We start from the raw sequence: 16,664 nt of genomic DNA, 5'->3' as shown, positions 1-16,664 counted from the left end.
TCTTTCTTTTTTCCTCAGTTTTTTGAAAGTAGCAGTATTCAGTATTATATTGCCTTTTGAAATAAATTATTTTGATTCTCTTTGATTTTATTGCTTATTTTGCACAATATTCATAATAATGCTTGAGCAACTGTCTGTAGAATAATGAAGTTCTTATATTGATTGCATGTATTCAAGGTTGATATTTTAGGAAACTGCTAAACTGAAATATTGTACAGTAAACTTAAACAGAATATTATTGTAATTTCCAAATAATAGAAATATGATGCATTTATTTTTTTACTGTATTAGACTGTGAAATCATTGAACGGTGAGAAAACAGACTACTACTGTAAAGTCAATTTACAGTATGAAAACCCTAAAATTACAGTATATTGCTGGTGTCCTAGCTAACAGCTTTTTACCGTAACTCATAGAAATACAGAAAAATACCGCATTTCTGGTTTACGGTCTAGTACTGTAAAATCAATTTACGGATGAATACCGTAAAAATAACGGCATATTGCTGGCGTCTCTGCTGCCAGCTCTTTACTGTTATTTTACAGGAAAATTACTTACAGTGTACAATTGATACTGCTAGGGATCAGTAAAATAGATGTTGTGTTTCATGATAGGCTAATGGATATTTTTTCACCCCCAAATGTGATGGTCCTTCTATGTAGTTTTACTGTCTTTTAAAAGGTCCTAGCATTATTTCCTATCAAGACAACTTCATGGTTTATAAGTATATTCAAATATAAACTTTTGAAATCTATTTTTTTAATGCCAGGGTTATGAATAACTTTAGGCTTATCTGCAATTGGTGTGATCAGTCCTGTCAAATACATTGTCTGAGCTTCTAACAGCCTATCTCCTCACTGCCAAAAATTCAACTTTCCCTCAAATTGCTGTTCAGATTTACACACTGAAATTTACCCACTTTTTCTTTTTTGTGTCTATCTTTCCATTCTCTGGTACATGTGTAATATATATTGGTATTTTTATACTCTGATGACTGATTTTAATTTTAGACCAATAAGAATCAAGCTATCATAATAACTTAAGGGTTTTTGAAATCTATAATTTTATATTATTATGACAGTTTGGTGCTCTTGCTGACCACTGCTGGCTCCTGGAAGAAAGTCTTTTTCTAGCTGGCAAGCATAAACACAGGCCTATGTGTTGTCAGAGCTCCCGACTTCAACCAGCACGTTTGTTCGTCTGTGGGACTTCCTGATTGATTGATTGATCGATCCATCCATCGATCTATCCATTCGGGGGATCAAGTTGTTTAAGTATCTATCTATCTATCTATCTATCTATCTATCTATCTATCTATCTATCTATCTATCTATCTATCTATCTATCTTTTATGGAGATTTCCATCTCCATAAAACAAGTACTTGGAATGATAATAAGAACATATAACCACTGCTGATAATTTAGATTTTATTTTGAATATAAAAAACGGAATAATTTAGAATAGTTTATCAGAGAACAAATGGAAAATTTAATTTCAAAAAGGCTGGGCATTGCTAACTACACCCTTTGTATTGTATTTTTTTTCTGTATGAAACACATGCTAGACGTTTGTACTAATCAAGCTGTTTAAACATTGGTTGAATGCTGAGGGAGATGGAACTAGAGATTTCCTTTGCTTCATCAGATTAACGTGATTTAGGGAGGACGCTCCCCCGTACCAAGATGGCGGCTTCATTAACGTATTGTTACAAGGAAAAGCGGTTCCATCTCACGCTCCAATCCTGTAGGGGGCACTCAAAACTCCGGCAACCAAATGCAGATTGTGAAGAAACGCTGTCATGGCGGCCTCCTGTAGCAATCTGGTTAGTCAGTGAAGGCCAGTTAAATATCTGACTCTACTTAACGTACCCAGAAGTAGGAGCGCAGCTGGAACATGTTCCCAGAAGCGACGCGGTGTTTAAAAGCGTCCGCTCCTTTATTTTCCAAGAATGTTTTCCTCAACGCTTCTGCACATGGAGGATCAAGCAGCCTTCCGCTCCAGAGGAGCCTCAGGGTCAGCCACTGTTTGGCAGCCAAGGTAGCCCCTCCGAAGAAACCCAGGGAGAAGGTGGAAATCCCCGGGCTGGAGGTGGTGACCTACGGAGACAGGATGCACTACGTGCCTGGCCTGGCTAAGCCCGTTTATCCTTCATGGGAGAGAAGCTACAAGGACCCGAGGTTCTACAAGTCTCCGCCCGCCCAGGAGATGGCGCTGTATAAAGACAAACCGTGCTATGTGTTCAACCAGCGGACAAGCGTGCTGGAAGGTAGGCTGCTGCTGCTGCTGCTGCTGCTGCTCATGTGTAAACTGCAGAGGTTCTGCTCTGCGCTTCTTCTGCAACAGTGTAAAATAACAGAACTGGGAAAAAATGGGAAGCAGACATTGTTTAAATAATGATAATTAAAACATGGCAAACTATTGATTAACACCATCTAAGGAAATGAAAAGATTACGTTTGAAGGGAAAACGTTTAGAAAGTCCATTTGTATCTGCTTCTGTAAAGGCATTTTAAATGTAGATGACGAGCTGTGAGTGTAATGTCTGTCAAACAGAGCCGGTGTTCCTCCGTGATCCTAGGCGTTTTATCTCCATGTTTTACTGCAAACGTGGGTAAATACAACTCCGTGTTAGATGCAACAAAAAATAAAAACAACATTAATCAACAAGTGGAACAGTTCAGTATCAACTCCACTTTATTTCACATTTAAAATTTTTTATATATATATATATATATATATATATATATATATATATATATAAAGGCAATAACAATCAGCAGTGAATACTATATAACGCAACACAGTTAAAACAAATTAAAAATGTAAACAAAATAAACTTCAATATAGTCTATAGTAACAGAACCCAGAGTAGATGTAAAATGTCCTACTTTAAACACTGGACCCTATAAATTGTAGAGATTATTTTAGGTTTGATCTGGTCCTCTAAGAACAACCTGTGTTCTTACCTTATTAGTTAAAATGGACGGGCAGTCAGAAGCTTTTACCTCACTGCTGTGCTGAGGTAGAGGCGACAGGAGCGGTTGTTGCTGGAGTCTGGGGTAAAGATGTCTGCAAGTTGCCCTGGTTTTGAAGATGCAGGTCTTGAATATATTAGGTGCATCTGAAAAGAGAGGAATAAATATAAGTATTACTGATAATAAGCAACATTAGGCGTGCCCTGAATCACCTTTAAGACAGACAGCAAGAGTAAACAACTCAGTTTGCATTTTATTTTTAACATGTTGCATTTTCATTGACTAGATCAAGTAGGGCTGGGCAATATTATATTTATATTCAGATTTAAGACTAGATGTAGTGTTAGATTGTGATAATATTGTGATATAGCATAGGCCTAAGTGTTGTCATTTCCTTTTCTAAACGTTTGATTATTCACCTTATGTACTGTTGTATCCACATTACATTACTGATAAATATTGACCAAAAACCTCATCATCTAAATATGTTGCAAAATCCCCATTATCCTGGAAAGGAAACCCTGGCTTTATTATTAATTTTCACCAAGGTCTTGTTAAAAAACATCTTGTGACATGATGCAGACAGAGGCTACTTCACTGAAACCTTCATCCAGCCAAAGATGAGCTGCTTTTAATGGATCCTATCCCCCAGTGGACGGTGTTCTCTGCAGCAGGACATGCAGTTCAGTCTGTTTCTGCACCTGAATCCTTTCTAACTTCCCCTGAGGTGGGAGTCACTGATGATAACTCTGTTGTTTACTCTGTTATTCTCCAAGGTAAACTAGCTTTAGTTAACAGACAACTTCCAGCTTTTGACCATATGCTCCATTTTTACCTCTAATTAAGCCAGCTAGCAACAAAACGTGATGCATTGATTTTTGACAAACACATAACCACCTCTGTGTTTTCCTGTTTGCCTTCTTTTCTTCTCGTTCTTCCCTGAGCAGCGACAGCTTTTAGCCTTTTAGGCTGACTGGCTGATTGGTTGGTGTGTTCATAACGGTGTCGGCAGCAGCGTCCCTGTCTGCTGGTTAAACTGAGCTGTGCTCTCTGTGCGCTGCCCACCCAGCAGAAGACTCACTGCTGAAAGAGTACCTTTGAATGAATATGCTGTATTTGTAGTGGGTATTGGTACTATCAAAAAATAGTAGGGCTGTGCATAAAAATCGATATAAAGATTAATATCGATATTTTTAAAAACGATTTAATATCGATATTCTGGCTTTCAATATCGATATACCTCCCAACCTCTAGGGGGCGTTTTTTTTTTTTTTTTTTTCCCAGTGTCCTGTCTAGCAATATGGCAATAGACCCTTTTCACAGTGACGTCATGCAACTTCCGTTCTGCGGTGAAGCAGGGTATCTTTACTTCCGCTTTCTCCACGAGCAGTGTTTTTACATAGGGATTTCACACAGTCCCTCACCAATCCACCCAAATTTCGTTTGGGAGACGTGCACAGACTGGTACAAAAGCTTTCGGCCACACCAGCCTCCAGACTCGACAAAGATGACAAGTTCTTTGTGGAACAATACCTTTTCGATTATGAAGGTAAGAGCTTTGTCTTTTTAGCTCTGTTGTTAGCATAGATGCTAGGATAATGGTAGCTATGCTACCAACAGGACTTTTGTCATTTATTAGTTTTCTATTTCTCCATTATATTGCTACGCTAGCTTTATTGCTATATCAGCTATTCTGTTTCACAGCTTTTAGTCAATGAGTCACACCAGGGATATAGTTGATGTATAATGTTGAGCCTTTTCTTACTTTGTTTTGGAACAGTGTCAATGCTGTTGGCCACTTGGTCACAGCTCTATGAATAAAAATGAGGAGCCTCATTCCCTCCCGTTTTTTTTTTTTTTTTTTTGTGTGTAGTATTTTACTGAGGTTGCAGACTTTGCAGTATCCCACAAAATTCATCTGGGGGTTCAGTGTGTTTCTCAGTCTGTTCAGTAGATTTGGAGTCTCAATTAATAAAATAATTCTGCCCATTCCTGTTAAAACTGTGATAGTTTAGGACATCATAGACTGAGAAAGACGCTGTCAATAATGTTGAATGCACACTGCATGCACACTAATAATCAGTTCATTATAGTATTTATGGATTATGCTGCTGTCGGGGCAAACCCCTTGTGTCCTATACTGTTATTTTTCAGGAACTGACCAAAAAAACATGGATTTAAAAAAACTTCAGACATCACACTTCATATATTTTAGTTATTTATTACATAGATACTTCATAGCAGCTCTGTCCATTTTACCTTTTACCTGTCCTGTTTATCCTGCTGTCTTGCTTCGGTTCCCCTCTGCCTTACAGAAGAGCCTGCTGCCGAGCTCTGGTGGGTTCTCCCCTGAACTGTCAATTCTCTGCCGAGCTGTGGACCCTGCTGCCTGATCCTGGTTCCAAGAAGTCTCTCTCCGGGCCATCAGCTCCTGCCAACACCATCACCCTGTTCCCATGCAGTTCTACCTCGCTGGTTACATCACCCTCCATCCCATCAAACCTTCAATAAAGACTTTCATTTTAAGTCCTTTGTGTGTGGTTCTGGGTTCATCCATAGACAAATTAGACTTAGACAACTTTATTTGTCATTTTGTATGCACAGAGTGCGTACAGAACGAAATTCCGTTTGCATACAGCTTGAGAATTACAGTAAATTACAGCAGTGATTTAACAGTAAACAATTGAAATGTAAACAATGCAGGAGAAAGAGACAGTGTGCGATCACAGTGTACAGGTGAGTATTTTTGAAAACCATTTGTATGTGCAGAAATTAATTAATTTTTCGGATTAATTTCCTTTCATTAACAAATTGATTTTGACAGCTCTAATAAAATTTTACGTGGTGAGCCACTGAAATTATCTTGGGAAAAGCTAAATAAACTTATAACTCAAATATCTTTAAGAAAGAAAGATGGAGTTTAATTTGTTAAAGACCACTTGCAGAAACATAGGTCTCCTCGGAAGAGAAGTGCTGACTGCAGGCTTAAGTGCTGCCGCGAAGGATTTTAAAATTTGGCCCCTCGTCTCTTATTGCAGTCACCCAATGGGCTCCAGTCTCAGCATCAGCCGGGAAGTCATGAACACTGAGATATGGAAAGTTTTTTTTGTTGTTCGAACACTGTGGGACACTGCAGTAGCGGTTTCTCTGATTGTGCCATGCTTGGTGGATATGATGCTGCTGAGAGATGGACACAAGGGGAGAAAAAATAGAATAATTATAATACTTTTTAAAACCTTTATTTAACAAGATAAACTATTGAGATTAAGATCTCTTTTTTAAAGGTTGATCTGACTAAGAGGTCAGCAGCACATGTCATTACTAATACAGTATAATAAAAACAATTTCAGGCTTCTACTTAAAATATACAGTATTTTGCACAAAAACTAAAAAGTGCATTAATGTAAGTGCAAATAATATTATGAAGAAAATTCATTATAATACACAAACAGAAGTACTGTCCAATAGACCCACGGTAATTTTTTTTAGGAATGAACAAAAAGATTCAAATGGAATAAGATCTTTTTAATTCAGTGACTGCAAATATATATAACACGTCACCATAATCAAGTAAGGGGAACAATGTAGCAGATAAATGTCTTTTTTTCACTCAGTGAACAAGATTTATTTCTATAATAGCAAAGCTACAGTAATCATTTTATAACATCTACATCAGATTAATGACAGGTAAAGTAAGCTAACAAGCTGCTGCATGTTAGCTTTGATCTTCATGTTACTGTCCCAATCAAAGCATCTATATAACAGCAATGATCGCTACAAATACTAAGGAAAATAAAGATAGTCAATAAGACACGTTTAATATTGTGCTCTCAGTCTTACCTAATGAAATCACGCTGATTACTGATAGGTAAAAGTTTGGTAAGGTAAGCTAACAAGCTGCTGCCTGTTAGCTTTGATCTTCATGTTACTGTCCCGATCAAAGCATCTATATAAACAGCAATGATTGCTACAAATACTAAAGAAAATAAAGATAGTCAATGAGACACATTGTGGTCTCAGTCTTACCTTATGAAATCGCGCTGATTATCAGTGAAACACGTCTTCACCTCCCGAATTTTCTATGTAAAAGCATGCAGCCGGAAGTAAAGATACCCTGCTCCGCTTCAAAACGGAAGTTGAGTGACGTCATGTGAAAAGGGTCTATAGGAATTGATGTCTCAATGCCAGATAGAGCTCGACAGATTTTGCTTTTACAAGTGGAGCAAACGGCTTTCGCCATAGTGCTCCACTTGATTTATGCTTGTAAATAGCTTTATTATGATTCCTGCAAGGAGAATTTCAAATTATATGGACATGACAATGGGAGAGTAAAGGAAGAACAAAAAGTGAAAGAAGAAAAAAAAGAGTAGAGGTGAAAGAAAGAGGAGATAAAAGGGAGAGAATGATAAAACCTTCTTTGTCTGCTCCATCACCTGGAAAGAGACACAAAAAGAACAGCACAACCAACAGACATAAAGCAACAGATACACTCGAATAACACCTAGATGCCATTGCTAAATCATATATATTATTATGTAAGCTGACATGTGTAATGTGATATTTGAAAAAAGAAAGTGAAAGAACATAAATAAATAAATAAATAAATTACAAGATTACTGTATATAAGTGAACACTTAATACCTGGGACCCAGCACCAGTGGGAGATGTGAAAGTGCACTAGTTTAGGTGAACATTATCCAGAAATAGCTTGATAGTGATTGTGGAGAACCGAAGACCCTAGGGGGCGTTATTACAGCGCAACCATTACAGTTCACAGCAAAGGAGAGCAAGTGAGACGAATTTGTGGAACGGCCGACAGGATTTTAGAAGCTCCTTTGACCCTAAAATCAGATGTTTGGGCACATTTTTGGTTTCTGTGACACGTTAAATGCATTGAAGCAAATGCACTTTATTTTCCTGTTAATATGTCTGTGATCAATAAATAGAACATAAACATAATATTTGGCTGATTTTGGTGATTGAATCACTGAGCATTAATTCAAAGTAATAAATATCGATATTGGAATCAAATCAAGCTGAGCTATGTATCGAGAATCGTATCGTATCGTGAGCTGTGTATCGAGAATCGTATCGAATCGGCTCATCCTAGATGATACCCAGCCCTAAAAAATAGTATATAAAGTAGTAATAGTTGTAGGTTTTTGGTATTAAAATAGAAAAATCTGTCCTTCAGTGCACCCCTGGGAACCCAGGGCTCCCATTTGCCTTCCCTGCCTATAGTTGGGCCCGGTTCTGTGGTCAAACAGCAGTCTGAAAATGTGGAAATGAGTGGGACCTTATTACTTGATTAACTTGTAATATCCAGGCAAGCATCAAGGCTGAACTGTCATGCAATTTTTTTTTTTCTTCCAACAAAGCTCCTTGGTTTTCAGATGTGCATCTTTGTTTCAGGCGTGCGTCAGGCTGCGTGGTTGACCAAAACCAGCGCGATGCACGGTCTTCCGCCTCACCTCGTCTCACTGAGCGCTACGGCTGAAAACCAGCTGCCCAATCAGGATGAGCGCGTGCAGGACGCCATCAAACACGCCAGGTTCTGGGACACCACGGAGCCACGGCCGAGAAAGGAGAAATACAGGTAGGCTCACTCATTAAAGCAGTAGACCTGCTCAATATTGAGTTGGACATTAAAAGCAGGTGGAAGGATAGTGGACTGAGGGACAAGGACCGGATCCTCTGGAAACCTATAGAAAATTCTTTTGGACCCTCATGGATTAGTCCATACTCTCCTGCTCTGTGTCTCTGAGGGATGAGAGGCACAAAAATGAAAAGATAAAAGAATGGATGTGATGTAGAGTGGTAACATGAGAGTGGTCCTGAAACCAACAGCTCCTTTAATTCAAAGAAATGACCACTCTCAACAATTCCACGCTCATATAAAAAGAGAACAAGAGGAAAAGGCGACAGAATCCATTCAAAGAGCAACAGGTCATGAATGGTTCAAAGTAATAGAAAGTTCTGCTTAAACCAGTCTACAGCACCGATTGTTGCTCACAAAGGTCTCTCTGTGGACCATCAAAGAATCGTCATGTATCCCCAGAGCAACAAGTCAAATCAGTTCACTGGTGTCCTCTGACAGAAGGACCTGCCATCAAATTAGTAGAGAGGCACCAGTCAGGCATTTACTGGCTGGTACCGATTTTTAGTCGTTTTAATCTAACAAGGATTGACCACAAAAGGAAAAAAAAGGGATGGCAGGCTATGCCATTGAGGTTGTAGTTTTGAATCAAGAAAAACAATGAAGAGATTACAAGATTATTCCTGTTTATGGATCAAATGTGATCCATATGTCCCCTAATCTTTTAATTTAAATAAAATAAAAGCACATTAGGGACATGCTGTTTGTTGAATTTATTGGGGTAAAAAGTGGGAGTGTTCAGCTTTGATACATTTACTGAACATACAATAATTGTTTTATCAGTAAATGATCTGCCAATGGATAGTCAGAGCTGTTCCAGGCCATATTGGTTGGTTTTGTTCCCAGAAGGCATTGGGCTTTATCAACTCCTAAGTGACTCCTATTTGTACCAAAATATAAAAACCATCATCCACTTTCAGCCTTTTAGTCCATACCTATATTAAAGCATGATTGCTTCCTGCCACTTATAAATACACTTTTAAAAACAGATTTTAGGGATAATAATTAGCAGAATATCAATTTAACAAGAGTTTAGCATTAGAAAGTCTTTGTAAGTGAGAAATCTGTCCCGCTCCCCTCCTATAACCATAGACAGGAAATACAGTTGTTATGGGACGACAGCCGAGATTACCAGCTTTCTTCCAGCACTTAAACACAAACAAACGTTGATTTGGGGATCAGTGAATAATGACGCAGTCCTGATCCTTGTGGGGTCAATGCAAGCTGATTCATGCACAAATTGAACCTGAGCTATGAACTCCAAGCCATTCTGGTACACATCTTTAATGACTTATTAAGCCCTGGAACTGTGATATGGCAACATTGAAATATCTCAGAGCTGAATCTTAAAATCGTTATGTAAAATGTTAGGTTTATCCCCTTCTCCATTGCAGAAGTGGGGAAGACGCTATTACAGTTGGGCAGGTGGCGTTGTGCGTCTTTGTTACTCCTGCTCTACATCAGCTGTTTGTCTGACTGTGTTTTAGGGATCTGCTGATCTGAGATCATAAGTGCCATTTTTTAACCAGTTAGGTTAGTCTTTGAGCGCTACACCTGCTGTTTGTTCCTGGAGCTCTGCTGCTCCGCTGGCGTTATCAGCTGCAGTTGGAGTCCTTTGCAGTGACGGATGCTGCTGGTTTCTGACCAGCCTTCTACCTCCGTTTTTTAAAATCAACTGTTTATATGTTTCTATATAAGCGCATGCCTGAGGACTACAGCAATATGTACAAATGGCTTGTTCTTGTATAGCGTTTTATCGAGCGCTTTACACTACAGTCAGTCATTCACCCATTCACACCCTGATGGTGGTGAGCTACATTGTAGCCACAGCTGCCTTGGAGCAGGCTGACAGAAGCAACGCTGCACACAACCACATTCTTGTGATAAAACTCATAGCACAAAATATAAATAATATAATGGCAATAAAATTTGAACTCTGAAAGACGTACATGTCTTCATTAGCAGGACTCCTACTCTAACATAAAATATACCATACAGCTCATAAAAAAATCCAAGATTTGTCTTTTACATGTAATCAGGCTAAATCAGATGGAATTAAGGAATCTAAAAGAAATTATTGCTGTAATTTGATTCTTTTAGTAAGCCATGGAACTTATTATAACTTGTATTATGCCTGTTTTGCACAGGCGTAATACTGGTGTAGCCTCAATGTGATGTTGCTCACAGAGGTCAAGTGAATGCTCAGGGAGTTTGTGTATGCTCAGACAAATTAGGGGGAACATTGTTTCTCAATATATTGAATTAAAGCTACAGTTGGTATTCCTGTTCAGAAACAGTTTTTGGTGTTTACTGTATTTTACACAAATCTGCACTGTGATCTAAACACATTGGTAGAAAACACTGAAATCTTAGTTATTTTACTAGAGAATATCAGGCATAACAGCAGCTGATCCAGGAGTCTGTGAAATTCTGCCTTTAAAAGAACTAGTATAGCAGACCTTCAGTATCATGGTGTAAGGGATGGGTACCTTTCACATTTGCACCGGTATCTGGGAATAGATACTGGTACCTATTTTCTGTACTTTTGTGTGTTTATGTAGTAGTAAATGTAAGTTTATTAATAAAATCTCAAAGATTTTCTCTTTAATATATTTCTCAATAAATAAATTTGTTTGGATCAACAAATGAACCATAAAAAGGAATTTTAATACACTGCCTGAATCCACAACACATAAAATATTTTTTTTTATCAGAGGCACACAGTGAACGAGGTGAATACAGGATTGAAGCTGTGTGTGAATAAAATTCAGGGAATTGTTTTAGATAAAAACAAACTAAAAACATTTTGTCTGGCTTTGTAAATCAGGGCGGATACGCTTGCAATGAGGGAACAGAGAGGCTGTGCTGTCTTTGCTTTGACTGCAGACGAGTTTCAGGGTGAGCCATCAGCTGTCTGTCTGTGAGACAGGACATGGAGAAGTGGGTCACAGCAACAGTTGCCGCTCTCCCAAGACAAGAACTGCAGAACGATTAGTGCTTTCACCAGAAGTCAGCGATAACAGAAGAAAGTCCCTAGATTTTTCACTAGCCACTTTTTTGGAAAAAAAAAAAAAAAAAAAAAAAAAAGGTTACTGGATGGGTCTGAAAAGTGGCTGAATATAGCAAGAAAATAACTAATTTGGCAGCAGTGACCAGATGCTTCCTCATGTTAGAAGTATTCCAGACGCTGGCCTGGCACTTGGCCTCACAAATATGGTGACGAGTGTAATCTGAAAAGTGGAGTCATACTTTCGAGCGCTTTCTATGAGTCATGCTTTGTTGACTGGACCAGCGGCTGCTGACGTCATCTCGCCCTCAATTGTGCGTGTAGTGCTGTGTTCATGTTTGCCATGGAAAATCCCCCACTCTTCCGATCCCTCAGTGTCACAGTGATGCATTTCGGTACCAAAACACGGTATCGTTTGATTTTATATGAATCGGTACCCAGTAATACCGACAGGACTTACAAGCTTCTGTGTTACATTAACGCACAGTTTACTGAGTGTATATAGCTTCTGTCTGTATATTTATCCTTTTTTATTTTATTGTATTTTTATTTTTTCTCTGCAACATCAACACCAAGTCAAATTCCTTGTAAGTGCAAACCTACTTGGCGATTAAACTTCATTCTGATTCTTATTCTGATTCTGAGGATTCGGTCAGTACCTGTAAAAGTATCAAATTCAGTACCCATCCCTACATGGTGTTAAGCTTACAACCCGCCCAAACCTTCTCTCACTGTGTTTATTCTTCAGCAACACACTGCTCCTCAACCTGCTCCATCTCTGCGCCACCCTGCAGCCCACTCATCCAGCCGTCGGAAGGAGGATCCTTGCAGAAAACTATTCATTAGCAGCTACCTGGACCAGAGGTATGTCTGCAGGCATTTAGCTGACTGTTTTTAGGAATGGCTTTAAAATGAAAAGTTAGCTCAACGGAGGGAGCCTTTCCTTTCCACTGTCACCTCATACTTGCTCACAAGGAAGGATGAAGTCATCAGATTTTACCAGCTAGAATTCTAATCTGCATTGGACCATGTTGGATTATAACTGGGATTGATCCATGTAAATGCATTTGAATTTGTCTGTTTAAATGAGGGAGGGGGGGGGGGTTCTGTTTATCTCTGACTGCTTCAGGATGATGCATCTTATTAAATAAACAACAATAAAGATTTCTCTTTATAGTCCCACAGAGGGGAAATGTGTCTCTGTGTTTAGGTAGCAGTAGGCTGCCACACTGAGTGGTGCAAAGGGAGCAATTTGTGATCAAGGGTCTCATTCAGCGACCCAGAATGACAGACTCTGGACTTTTAAGGCCTCTCCAAGACGCAAACACCCGGCTCCCGGACCCCTAGGCCACCGCTGCCACAACAATGATTGTAAATCACTGCTCAGTTAAACTGAATTGAGTTGGATGACATTACAGATGGAATCTGCTTGCTTATCAGGTGAGGACCTGTTCCAGATCAGAGGTCAGAATGGTTTGCTGCACTGCAGCATGGATCCGCTTCCACGGGTGTGCGAGGAAAAGGAAGTGTTGGAGACATCGGATCAGGTCCTGGAAAGCTTTTATCCCGTCTCACCCACCATTGACCTGCAACAAGTTAACGTGTACAAGGAGGACGTGAACTGTACAGGTGAGTTATCTCCAGGTTTCCATGAGATGGAGCTTGGCTGGATACGTGTGGTATGGTCCAGTTCACTCTGCCTCTCTCCCATTGGCTCAGGTTTTAGGGGAGACTACCCTTACCCTCATGCCCACACACTTTACTTCCTGGAGACTCCTGATCCTAACTTTAAGCTTCGGCCGGAGCAGTTCAGAGCCAAGATGATCATGTTCACCTTCGGGAATGCTTTGGCACGTGCACACAAACTGTACGGGGTAAGGATATGCAACGAAAGGCACATTACCACGAGCCAAACTGTCAGAACTCTCATTGTGTCTCATAGTCCTACTAATCCGTCTGTTTTACACGGTGTGTGTCAGACTCAGCCCCAGACCCTGTTAGAGCGTCCTGTAACCGTACAGGCAGTGGGGACCAACGGCAGAATTTTCCAGTTTCTGGTATTCCAGCTCAACACCACAGATCTGTCTGGAGATGACGGCATCAAGAACCAGGTCAGTTGAATGTTGTCTGGAGTTCTGATGGACTCAATGCAAAGCATGGGAATAAGAAAATGATCGTAGTCACTGTAAAACAGAAGGGTCTTTATAGGTGTCTGTGTTTGGCCAGGAGTGAGATCTCTGTCTTTTATGGTGACATGTTTACTGTGAAAATCCTGCAGAATTGAAAGTGCTGTGTTTCAGAACTTGAGATTCAGTGATCTGTTTATATCTTAAGAAAAATCGAATGGGCTTTAAAATATGAAAGTTTTTTTTTTTTTTTTAACAAAAAGGTCCATGCAGCAAGATCCTTTTACATTTTGCCTCTTTGCAACCACAGGAATCCAAAAACATGACCAGTTAGTGATTTTCCCATCTTTTAGAGGTGTTTATACCTCGTCACATTAGCATGTCTGCACAAGAAGATCCTCAGCTTTAAGTAAGTAGTGCTCCACTATTGCCTCTCCTAATATCTGATACTGTAGTACGCACAGTTAGATCTCCTGCCAAGCCAGGCAGCCCTGCATCTTTTAGACAAACCACTGCGGTGGAATTTATTCAGGTAGTACTACTCTACGTCCTCACACTACACTGAGCAGATGCTCTGTCTGCACTAATGAAAAAAAACACCCCTGAATGCCAAAGTTGCTCCTGCAGCCTCCAACAGACCAACATGCTTTCTGATTATTTCCACCAATAGTTATTTGACCACTTGGGGGCACTACAAGAGCACTGAACTGAAGAACCAGTTGGTACTTAAACATGGAAAAAAAGAATAAGCAAACGTTAAATGCCCTGTCCTGACCCAGTAGAACACTGAATCGTACCCCCTTCATCTTACACACACACCATACAAAACATTGTTGATGCCCCCCAACAGTGCACATCGCTTTTCTAACAGAATGAGGGGACACCCCCCCTCCCCACGTCAGGCATTAACTTTTTTAATAATTCTCTGCCACTAGCTCGCCTTTTCTGCAGCAACAGCATTGTTTTTTTATTTATTATTAATTATGTCTGGATATTCTCCATATGCCTTCATTAAAGATTTCTAATTCCACTTGCTGGAAATGGCAATTTAATATTTTCTCTGTGCTTGTGTCCACTGTAGGTGTGGTTGGATGAAGACGTTGAGCTATACGATTTTGCAAAGGTCCGACCTCTCATCAAGAGAAAAGAAGTGAAGGTAGAAAAATGTTGCATCACAGAACAGTTTATGTAAAAAAATCTCTTTCTTGTACGGTGGCTTCAGCTCGTGCAGATTATACATCAGGAGGGTTTCTGATGGTGACAAGGGTCTGTTTGTTTGTTTTCAGGTACCAGCTGGTCTGACAGGATACAAACCTGAAACATTCAGCAAATTCCTGGCCCTGTACCTGCATGGAGCTGTTTAGGACTTCTTCACTTCAATATGTTTGCAAATGGACACGTTGTGAGCAGCGAGTCACTAATCGTCAGGAATGGAATGGGCATTCCTTTCAGTCAGCGACGACATGTTGACATTGATGAACTGACAGAAACGTCCCATTTCCTGCCATAATCACGTGTTAGAGCTCAATAAAGAATAGTGGGATAAATATTGCTTCTTGTGTCGCTCAAATGAAAGAGAAAAAAAAATCTAGTTTAAAAAAACTTGAAAAGTCCACCTTAAAAGTAAGAGGTTGGCTCTATTATTATTTATTACCAAAAGGCGCAGCAGTAACAGCTATGTTATAAAAACTAAATCTAGCTTTACTGGATCTGTCAGGAGGTCAATTTTCTGTTCTAAGGCTTTCAGATTTGGTAAAACAATGTGTACAGTTAGAAAAACACGCAAGTTAAGAAAGGTTGCCAAAAGAAACTCTCTTTATGTAAGGACCTCTGACAGCTCTGCTTATGGATACAGAGCTGCACCTGAATGACCCGCAAGACTTTAGGAACTGTGTCTTTTGAAACCGAAGATGGCCACTTTTGCCAAACAGAGTAAATCACCTCTAACCCCCCGGGGGGGGGGGGGGGGGGGGGATATTTGGGCTTGGTTTGCTCCTGAACGATTTTTGAAACTTGACATTGAGTCGAATTCGAGCTCTGCTGCATTTACAGCTATCCTAGAGTGCAATGTGTGGCTAAGGCTGCAAACTATTTGAAAATCAGATGATGGTGCTATTAGTAAATTTTATGGTGGGTATATCAGTTGTGAGAATCCACATTTTCCTCTCTTCTCTCTTTCAGCTGAACCTCCAGCAGTTTTGTGATTTTTAATACTTTGGGCTCTGTAACAGAATAAATATTCAGTTACATAAATATGGCAGCTAATCTTCACACAGTAAGCACAATAATGGTAGAAGAATGGACCACTGAGGAACAGTCCAGTTGTTTTTCTCCTTAGCCAGAAAAGGTTGTTGCAAAGGATGCTGGCTTGTCATAGTGGAAGGAAAAGATGTGGTAGCAAACGAGCCCTGTGAGCATTGGGAAGCAAACGAGTTCTGGGGTTTCACAAGGTGTGAAAGCAGCTGGGAAGAGCATTTCTAGAGGCACCATACATGTGCATCCAGAGCTTGGGCTAAAACAGTCCTGTTCCTGGTGTAAAGCCACTCCTGAATCAGACATCAAGCGTCTTACCTGGCCTTATTCTCCTTGTGCCGTGTGTCAGAGGCTGTCTGCTGGACTACTGGCAAATCTATAGTTGTCCATATGCAATAATATCATGATTTCAGATCTGCCATTTATTAGCTCAAATATAAAACAGCATACATGCTTCAAAAATATCAACATTAGTTTTACTCTGACAGCATGACAACACTCTTATCCCATGCAGTCGTACACCTATCTGGAATAACCCTGATATCCTACAAAATAATAAAATGATAAACTTTACATACTGGAAGAATAAAGGTATTAAATATCTGGAACATATACTTGACGAAACTGAGTTCATCAATTTTGCTAAA

At 39.7% G+C, this 16,664-nt stretch overlaps 1 protein-coding gene across 1 annotated transcript; it reads left to right on the top strand.

The window, feature by feature from the left end:
- The first annotated feature begins 1,762 nt into the window (after window positions 1-1,762).
- mrpl37 (mitochondrial ribosomal protein L37) lies at window positions 1,763-15,315 on the top strand. Its single transcript, XM_012873655.3, has 8 exons — window positions 1,763-2,267; window positions 8,388-8,571; window positions 12,387-12,502; window positions 13,079-13,267; window positions 13,358-13,512; window positions 13,618-13,749; window positions 14,846-14,920; window positions 15,051-15,315. Exons 1-8 carry the CDS (start codon window positions 1,895-1,897, stop codon window positions 15,126-15,128), a joined length of 1,302 nt encoding a protein of 433 aa, XP_012729109.2. The 5' UTR covers window positions 1,763-1,894; the 3' UTR covers window positions 15,129-15,315.
- The last annotated feature ends 1,349 nt before the right edge of the window (window positions 15,316-16,664 follow it).

This window comes from Fundulus heteroclitus, chromosome 6 (assembly GCF_011125445.2).
Source record: "Fundulus heteroclitus isolate FHET01 chromosome 6, MU-UCD_Fhet_4.1, whole genome shotgun sequence".
Lineage (NCBI taxonomy): Eukaryota > Metazoa > Chordata > Actinopteri > Cyprinodontiformes > Fundulidae > Fundulus > Fundulus heteroclitus.
The sequence above is the reverse complement of the archived record's forward strand: the minus strand, read 5'-3'. Positions and strand labels throughout refer to the sequence as shown.